The 10,536-nt window shown below is 34.7% G+C and overlaps 1 protein-coding gene across 1 annotated transcript; it reads right to left on the bottom strand.

Moving 5' to 3' along the window:
- Positions 1 to 5,014: 5,014 nt before the first annotated feature.
- LOC149989438 (uncharacterized) lies at positions 5,015 to 6,704 on the bottom strand. Its single transcript, XM_090250188.1, has 2 exons — positions 6,461 to 6,704; positions 5,015 to 5,948 (listed from the first exon to the last, which is right to left on the bottom strand). The coding sequence occupies exons 1-2, from the start codon at positions 6,584 to 6,586 to the stop codon at positions 5,526 to 5,528; spliced, it is 549 nt and encodes a 182-aa protein (XP_090106314.1). The 5' UTR covers positions 6,587 to 6,704; the 3' UTR covers positions 5,015 to 5,525.
- Between the last annotated feature and the right edge of the window lie 3,832 nt (positions 6,705 to 10,536).

Raw genomic sequence — 10,536 nt, forward strand, 5'->3', positions numbered from 1 at the left:
GTTTGTCAAATTTCCTTTCTAGATGTTGTAATCTTATACCAAAAGAAAGAAATATATCTTTTGATTAATAAAGAATGGTTTTCTTGAAGCCAAACTATTTTCACCTTTGAGCAACAAAATCAACATTGATAATTGATTTAACATTTGTTAAGCAAATTCAATCAAATATGTCTTCTCATCTTCTTGTCCATAATATGAAGAATAATTCTTCTAAGTTTTATGATACTTCTAAATTTGAATTCAAGAATAACTTATTCTATTTTGAAGGATGATTATACATTCTAATAGGTAGAACATGATTATGTGTTCTTCAAACTTGTCATGACTTTTCAGTAGTTGAATATTTTGGATACAGTAAGATTTTGGAGCTAATATCAAAAAAAAAATTAGTGGCCTCAAATATAAAAGGCAGTCAAAGACTTTGTACAATCATGTAATATTTATTCAAGATTTAAAACTCTTCGCCATTGACTTTATCGACTTCTTCAGCCATTAGCTATTCTAAAGCAACCATAGTCTTCTGTTTCTATGGATTTTATTGTAGATCTTTCAGTCTCAAATTTGTATGATTTTATACTCGTAGTAATAAATTATTTTATTAGAATAGTATATTTTATACTATATATAAAATCTATCATAAGTGAAGAAATAGCTAAGTTTTTTCTTAATAATATCTATTCCTATCATGGATTGCCTAAAAATATTATATCAAATAAGAGGATTCAATTTGTATCAAGATTTTTGAAAATCCTTTTTAAGGTTTTAAAGGTGGATATAAAACTCTCTTTGACTTTTCATTCTCAAATTGATGTACAAATAGAATAAGTAAATTAAGTTTTGAAGCAATACTTGAGGTGTACCATCAACTATCATTAAGATGATTGGACAATTGTTTTATCATTGACAAAGTTTGAATATAATAATTCAGTACATTCTTCTATTCAACAAACATCTTTTTTTTATTAATTATAGTTATCATCTTCGACTTGATACTTTTGACTTTTCAAAAGTTGATAATCATGTGACAAAAGATTTGGTGAAATCATTTGTTAGAGCTACATGCAGCAATGAAGGTGCAATTAAAGAAAGCTCAAGAAAGACAAAAAATTAATGCAGATGCTTATTGCAAGGAACAAGTCAACATAAGTGACAAGATATGTTTATTTTATCACCACATCAAGACTATATGTCTTTGTAACAAGTTGGACTATCATAAGCTTGGGCCTTTTACTATTAATGAATAACTCAATTATGTTGCTTATCAATTACATCTACTAGAGTCTATGAAGATCTATCTTATATTTCATGTATCTTTTCTTGAGCCATAGAGAACAATGAATATCTTGAGAAAAAGACAAATGCCACCTCTTCCTATAGAAGTCGATAATAATCAAGATTTTAAGGTGGAAGAAGTCTTAGATTGAAGGCAACACAAAAATAGGTTGAAATATCTTGTTTGATGGTATAGATAAGATATTAATGAATACAGATGGAAGCCAACAAAAAATCTTATAAATGCAACAAAGAAAGTTGAAGCTTTTCATTGATGACATCTATCAAAACAAAGATAAAAAATAAAAAATCTTTGCTATAAAAGAAATAGTATCAAAGGAAGATAACACTCTATCCTCTATCCTTCTTTGTAGCTTCTTTGTATTTGTGAGACTAACCAAATAGAGAATCAACAACCAGTAGATTCAACTCAAGAGCTTTCATTTGTAGACATACCAAATAAAATATTATGATTGTAACAATCTTTAAGATAAAGAAATCAAGATGAAGATCCTTAAGAATAACATGTCTTTCTTTGAATAGATGGCAAGATACAATATGTTTGATATCACAACCTTAAAAGAGACTCCCAATATTTGATGATTTTATTAGAGGTAAGAACAATTTCTAATAGTGATCTAAATATTTTATTTAAAGAAAGTTATAAAGGCCTCAACAACAACCAAATAATAGGATGATCTTTTCTCCTTGATATGGATACTATTAATGGCTGAGATGACCTATCAACCATCTTTAAAAGAAAAAAAGATCAGAATATGTGGCAAATACAATTCATCGCATCTTATATTTCTTCAACATATGAAGACTACTCCTTGTGGAACTTGTTTCTAGAAGGGAGAGTTATATGATAAATACATATAGATATTCTAGTAAATATCTATATGATTAGGTAGAAGTAAATAAAAATAAATAAAATTTCATAATACCTTCTAGAAAAGCTTTTTAAAAGCTTCTTAGATGTTGCTTTGACTTTATATATGTTTTTAATTGATTGATAGATTAAAAACTTAGTCAAGAAGTTAACCACGTACTGATAGCTTATAGAACAAGCTAATTATGTGATACACAAATAGAAAACTTGTCTTATAAGTTAAGATTCGTATCTAAAAAAGTCAATATATTTTGGAGGTCCTATAGAACATTGCCACATAGCTCCTAGCTAAGAGTATATACGGAGATAAGAGTGAAGCCTTCTTCACTTTTGTAAATGCCTTTTTAGTTCTTAGTCTTGTTATAAGACTTCTTAGTCTTCTTGTTTTTGGCAATAGCTATTATAGTTCAATATTATATCATCTTTGAAAGGCTTTCTAATGCCTTTCAATGATGCAAGAATTATTGAGGATTTTCTTTCTTTGAGATTCAAGTCCTTGACAACTAGATATTTTGGATATAATAAGACTTTGGAACTAATATCAAGAGATTTTTGGTGGCTTCAAATGTAAAATATAGTCAAAGACTTTGTAAAATTATGTAGTATTTTTTCAAGATCCAAAACTCCTTGCCATCAATTTTATAGACTCATACAACCATTATCTATTCCAAAACAACCATAGACTTCCGTTTCTATGGATTTTATTACGGATCTTCTAGTGTCATGTTCATATGATTTTATATTCATAGTGGAAGATCGTTTTACAAAGATGGCACATTTTATAATATGTACAAAATCTATCACATATAAAGAAATGGCTAAGCTTTTTCTTAATAACATCTGTTTTTATTATTTATTATTTAATAATATTATATTAAGATTTAAAAGGTGGATTATAGAATAAATAAATAAATTTTGTGATAAGTTATTGGTTGGTTATTGATAACCTTGAGAATAAGACTTATGGTTAGGTAGTTTAGTTGATAACAGTAGGTTGTTAGTAGAACAAATTGTTAAGAATTCAAAAGTTCATAACCTTTGGAATTTGCTGGCAAACGGTGTCGTATGCCGTGATTTGCTATCTGGGAATACACTAGGTATCTAGCTGTAGAGAGTTTACCTAAAATCTTTATATGATTCTTTTCTTAGCTTCCAAAACTCCTTTATTTTTGTATAAAACTCCAAATATGATAAAATCCCTTCAAAACATATTTTTCTCGTGAAGGATTTTCTCGCCCTCAAACTTTAAAAAATCATAACTATTGATCTAACCATTCAGTTTGTTTCAAATTTACAAGATAGGTTTAATTTACCCTTAACTTTTACCACAAAAAAACCAACAGCAAATTCACTCTCGATCTTCTGGCATCTAAGAAACCCTAGTAGACACTCCAAACCCTAATTTACAAGCACCCGAAAAACTATTTCCTTTATATCTCAAAAACCCGAACTCCAAATGTCATAAAACTTATGCACAAAGTTTATTAACATGAAATTACACATTTCTTGAAATTTTGAGCCAAAACCTTGTCAAATTGCTCAAGATATAGCTCAAGAGACAAACACTAGTAAATCGGTTTACTTACTACCCTTAGATTGCATGTGCTGACTTCAAAATCCAATAATTCCTTCACCCCAACTTAGAATCCAATAATTCCTTCACCCCAACTTAGAATCCAATAAGCAGCTTGTAAAAAGTATAGCCGCAAAAGTGCTCTCTCTAGTCGCGGTCGCCGATCCTCAATTGCCATCCGTACACGTGCGTTATGCCCAAAAGAGTGACAGTAGGTCCAAAACTAACATCTTAACTTTGAATGCCTATAACTTCTTCATAAAAACCCCAAATGACACAAAACTTGCGCCAAAACCTTAACCAAAAACCTAAACCTTCTGATCCTAGCCTTCAAAGTTCGAATGCCTCAAGAAACTAACCCTAATCCCTAATATGGCCTCGGGCAGCCTCCTCAAAGCCCATTGGTCATGATTTTTGACCAATAGGAATGGAGATTTTTATTTTTCATCTCCATTCATCTATATTGGTGCCTTAATTACTCCCTTTGCTACCAAAATCCTTCTTCAATCCTTTTTCTTATAAGATTTACATAATGTATGCTCTAAACACCAAATAAAAGAACCAAAATAAGTTTTCAAATGTCACCAATGTCTAACAAAGGTGACTCTAAATATTTAGAAGTTACTATCAACCAAAACCAATCTTAAAAGCCACTATCAAAAGGAAATTAAAGTTATACAAATTCTATAGTAATCTTTTTAAACAACCTCTTCTCAAAGTAATAATCAAATTATATTCTAAAACCAACTAAAATCTACTAACATGGCTCTCACCATGTTACTTAATAAATTATATATTAAGTACATAATTACATTATTTTCATATAGTAGCCAAACCACAATACAACAACGGTCTATCTTTTGGTAGGATAAAGAGGTTGAGAAAAGGAAGATTGAGGCCAGACTATGATAGTCGTAAGCCGGGATAAGCTTGATGCTATCTCTTTGTTTTCTTTACTTTTATTATTTTCTTATGAAGAATTGTGATTGAGAGAAGTATTGTTGAAATTGCGATTAGAATATTATAGAATATGACTTTGGATTGACCGTTTTGGAGAAAATTTGTGACCTTGAGAATTGAGATTATCGAATTGTATTGCATTAAGTGAAGATACTGAATCTGTGTCATGAATTGAAAAATTGAATATAATAAGTAAGTTAGAGATTAGTAATTGAATATTTATAAATTATAAAGAGAGTAAGTAGGAGATGAACTGATGTCAGGGACAAGAACTCGATGAAAGCTAAAGAATAAGTGAGACTTTTCTCAAAAAGAAATAGGACAAAATAGAAATATGTATATTAAGAAAGAAACTGGAATGGCTATTGCCAAAATACAAGAAAACTAGAGACCCTTGAAACTAGGCTAGAAGCAAGAAAGGAGTTGACAAGAGTGAAGAGGGCTTCACTCTTGCCTCTATATATACTATCTAACTAGAAGCCACATGGCGATGTTTTATAAGACCTCCAATATATGTTGACTTTCTAGGCCACATGCCTTTGCTTGCAAGGCAAGTTTTCTATGGATGGACCACGTAGTTAGCTTGTTCTTTAAGCTTCCAACATGTGTGGCACATGGCTAACTTGTTGACCAAGTTTCTAGCCTAAAAGTCAACTATAGACTCCTATAAAGTCAAAGCAGCGTCTATGAAGCTTCTAAGAAGCTTCTCTAGAAGATATTACACAATTAACCTACTTTTACATACTTTTATCTATTCATATAGGTAATTATATGTATGTCCGTGACATTACCCCCCCTTCTAGGGACGAGTTCCACGAGGAGCGGTGATTATATATTGAGAAAATCTAATATGCGGCGAATTGTATTTGCTACATACTCTGATCTTTGTTCTCTTCGAAGATAGTTGATGGGTCCTCTTAGCCATCGATAGTGTCCCATTCCAGGGCGAGAAGACCACCCTGTTATTTGATCACTGTTGAGGCCTTCATAACTTCCTTCAAATAATACATTTGAAACACCATCAGGAGTCGTTCCTATCTCCAATAATATCACCAAACATCGAGAATCTCTTCCAAGGTCGTGATACCAAACGCGTTGTATCTCACCATCTATTCGAGGAAGAACATGTCGTTCTTGAGGGTCTTCATTTCGGTTGCGTCGTCTTGAAGGTTGTGACAATCGCAATGTCTCATCCGGTAAGTCAGCAAACGAAGGTTCTTGAGTTGAATCCGCTGGTTGTTGGCTCTCCATCTAATTAGCGTCACAAAATGTAAAGAAGTTACAAACAAGGATAGGAAATTGAATGTTATCTTGCCTCAATCTTGTCTCTTTTATAAGAGAGGTTTTCATCTTGGTTTTGATGGATGTCGTTGATGAAAAACTTTGACTTTAGCTGATGCATTTGCTAGATTCCTGGATGGCTCCCATGTGCGCTCACTAATATCATATCCGCACCAATGAACAAGATATTCCAGCTTATTTCGGCGCCGCCTTGAGTCTAATATCTCTTCCACCTCAAATTCTGCATTATTATCTACTTCTATAGGAGGCGGTGGCATTTGTCTTCTTCCTTGTATATCCACTGTCTTATATGGTTCAAGAAGAGACACGTGGAATACAGGATGGATCTTCATTGACTCCGGTAGATGTAACCGATATGCAACTGGGTTGATCTGTTCAGAAACAGAAAAGGGGCCAAGCCTACGATAGTCCAATTTGTCACAAGGTCGAGTGGTCTTGATATTGCGACGAAGTAGCCATACCTTATCACCCACGTTGAGTTGTGGTTGCTCTTTACGATATACATCTGCATTTATCTTTTGTCGTTCTTGAGCTTTCTTCAACTGCGCCTTCATTATTGCATGTAACTCTGACAACCGATTTGCCATATCTTCTGCTGCAGGATTATCAACTTTTGAAAAATCAAAAGTATCAAGTCGTGGATGATAGCCATAATTGGCAAAGAAAGGTGTTTGTTGCGTGGAACAATGTACCGTATTATTATAAGCAAACTCTGCCAATGGCAGAAGGGTTGTCCAATCATCTTGTTGGTAGTTGATAGTACACCTTAAATATTGCTCCAAGACTTGGTTTACGCGCTCTGTTTGTCCATCAGTTTGAGGATGAAAAGCCGAAGATAGTTTTATGTCCACTTTTAAAATCTTGAAAAGGGTCCTCCAAAATCTTGACACAAATTGAGTTCCCCTATCCGATATGATATCTTTAGGTAATCCATGATAGCGATAGATATTATCAATGAAAAGCTTAGCTGTTTCTTCACCTGTGATAGATTTTGTACATGGCATAAAATGTGCCATCTTGGTGAAACGATCTACTATCACAAATATAGAATCATAAGATCTTGAGTTTGGAAGATCTGTGATGAAATCCATAGAAACAGAAGACCATGGTTGTTCTGGTATAGGTAATGGCTGAAGAAGTCCTTAAGGTCGATGTCGAGGAATTTTTGATCTTGAACAAATATCACATGATTGTACAAAGTCTTTGACTGACTTCCACATTTGTGGCCACCAAAAATCTCTTGATATGAGTTCCATAGTCTTATTATATCCAAAGTGCCCTGCTGCTGGAAAGTCATGACGTGCTTGAAGAACACGCAAACGTGCTTTTCCTTCTGGAACATATAGGCGTCCTTCAAAATATAATAGATTATTCTTGAACTCGAACTTAGAAGAATCATGAGACTTGGAAGAATTATTCTCGATATCATAAACAAGAGGGTCTGAGGACATACTGGACTGGATTTGCTTGAGAAAAGTTGAATCAACAGTCAATGTTGATTTCACTGCTCGGAGATGAAATTGCTCCGGTTTCAAGAGGACCGTTCTTTGTTGCTCAAAAGCTGCATCTCCTTCTTTTGGTGCAAAATAAGAACGTCTAGACAAGGCATCGGACAAACCTTGTTGTTTTCCTGGCCGATAAGTGATAATGAAGTTGAATCTTGACAAAGACATATTCCAACGAGCTTGACGACGATTCAACACGCGTGCTGACATGAAATACTCGAGGTTCTTGTGATCTGTATACACAGTGACTGGACTAGAAGCACCTTCTAGATAATGACGCCATTCTTGAAAGGAATCCACGATTGCAAGAAGTTCTTTATCGTGGATCTCATAATTGATCTCGGCTGCTGAGAATTTTCTTGAATGAAAAGCTATCGGATGAAGTTTGTCATCTGTTCCCATTTGTGATAAAACTGCACCCAAGGCAAAATCCGATGCGTCTGTTTCCATAAAAAATGCCTTGGAAAAGTCAACACGATATAAGACTGGTGCAGAGACAAATGATGTCTTCAAGGCTTCAAATGCTGCTTCCGCTTCTTGATTCCATTGGAATTTATCTTTACTAGTCAAGCGTGTAAGTGGAGCTGCAACTCGTGAGAAGTCTTTGATGAAGATCCGATAGTAATTGGCAAATCCCAAGAAACATTGGACATCTCTCACAGTCTTTGGAATCTTCCAATCCACGATTGTTTGGACTTTCTTAGAATCCATCATAAGACCATCATTTGAAATGATGTATCCTAAAAAGTCAACTTGAGTAGTGTGAAATACACACTTTTCCATCTTGGCGTACAATCCTGCATCTCTGAGTTTTTGTAATACTTGACGAACATGTATTTCATGTTCTTCAACATTCTTAGAATAAATCAGGATATCGTCTAGGTAGCAGACGACAAAATTGTCTAAGAATTCATGAAATACATCATTCATGAGATGTTGAAAAGCAGCTGGTGCATTCGTGAGTCCAAAAGGCATGACATTATATTCAAAATGCCCGTACCTGGTTCGAAACGCAGTCTTCCATTCATCTCCTTCTTTGATCCGTACTAGATTATATGCTCCTCTTAGATCTATTTTTGTATAGATCTTAGCTTGATTTAACTGGTCAAGGAGTCCTGATATCAAAGGTAATGGATACCTGTTCTTGATTGTGATCTTGTTGAGTCTTCGATAGTCATCACACATTTGTAAAGATCCATCTTTTTTCTTTACGAATAAAATTGGAGCTCCTGCTGGAGATTTTGAATGGCGTATGAAATTCTTCGCTAAATTCTCGTCAATATATGTCTTGAGTTCAGCCAACTCATCTTGCGATAAACTGTAAATTGGTCCAGATGGTGGCTGAGTTCCTTCCTTGAGATCGATTGAACAATCGTATGGGCGATGCTCAGGAAGAATATCTGCATTCTTTTTCTCAAAAACGTCTTGATAATCTTGATATTGACTTGGAATGCCACTTGAAGTCTTTACGCTTTCAGAAATAGGTGCAGCATAAATAGCAAAAGTTGATCCTTCTTTTGCTGCGTGTATAAATGCTTTTGCACCTATAGGTGTGAGTTTTACTATACTAGACTCATGGTTTTTTACTTGGTTAATAGAACTGTTACTAATGCTCTGAGGAAAATCAAGTTTACGAGAAATCCAATCTATTCAAGGATTATACTTTTCTAACCATGATAAGCCTAAAATTACTGGATTAGAGGGAGATCTAATTATATTAAAAATTACGCAACTACTATGACCATTTATTACTACATCTATAGGAAGTGTTTCGTGAGTTACATCTCCAGAAGACAACGGACGACCATCTATGACTTCTACGTGTACAGGTTTAGTTTTTTGTATTAATGATATTCTATGACATCTAGCAAATTCTTCATCTAAAAAACAAGATGAGGCTCCTGAATCTACCAAGGCAGAGGCTTTGTAATTATTAGGTCCTAAACGCACATCTATTATAAAACAAGGAGATGGTTTTGAGGAGAGGATAGGACCTTTATTAGAAGTTGTACAAGATTCCAGCCGCACGGTCCCTATTGTAGCTGGACGTACTCGTTTTCCGACATACTGTCTTCTTTGACAACCGTACTCCTCATTTTGTAGTTACGTCGCTTCTTTGGACAATGTTGAGCAGTGTGCTTAGGTTCTCCACAATATAAGCACAATCCTTCTTGTCGACGACGAGACTTTTCTTGCTCAGTAAGAGGTTTGAAACGTACCGCATCAATTTGCATATCCTCTACTTCCGAAGGTATGTGTTGAGGAGACGTCGGTGTTGCCATTGAATTGTAGTAACGTTGAGGCCCACTTGTGCGACTCTCGGATCGAAATTCAAAAAGTCGATTGTCGCACTTCACAGCAAAGTCAATTGCTTGACTCAATGTTTGAGGATCAGGTAAATTAAGCATCAATTTCTTTACCTCATATTGTAATCCGTAGAGAAATTGACTCACAAGTGCGGCATCATCCCACTTGATATCAGTTGTAAGTTGTCGAAATTGCGAAGCATATAATGTTACTGATCGATTGCCTTGTCGCAAAATACGGATCTTATTGGTTGCAACACGAATTGCATCATGTTCTCCAAACATGGATCGAAACTCCGCCAAAAAAGCCTCCAGATTATCCAATATTGGATCTTGTCGTTCAAGAAAAGATGAAAACCATGACAATGCTGAACCTGAAAGAAGTGTACCAATGAATCTAACTTGTGACCCTGGAGTTGGATAGCTCTGGGGTTGAAGTTCAATCACTAGTTGGACCTGATTGATGAATCCTCGAAACTTGGATCTGGTACCATCAAACTTCTCGGGCAAGGCAACTCTCGGTTCTCTAACACTCGAAGGGTGTTCCATTCTGGGAGAAGGGACATGGTTTGGTGCAGATGTTGAAGCAGCCCCAATCATCTCTATATCTTCACTTCCTACCATTCTTGTTGCTCCTTGTGGTGGTAAATTGAGTTGATGCATCGCAAGCATTAACTCCCTCAATTGTTCTTGCATCTGTGCCATTGCACTCTTCATTTCAACAAG

This window comes from Physcomitrium patens, chromosome 4, assembly GCF_059467195.1.
Source record: "Physcomitrium patens ecotype Gransden chromosome 4, ASM5946719v1, whole genome shotgun sequence".
NCBI classification, from domain to species: Eukaryota; Viridiplantae; Streptophyta; class Bryopsida; order Funariales; family Funariaceae; genus Physcomitrium; species Physcomitrium patens.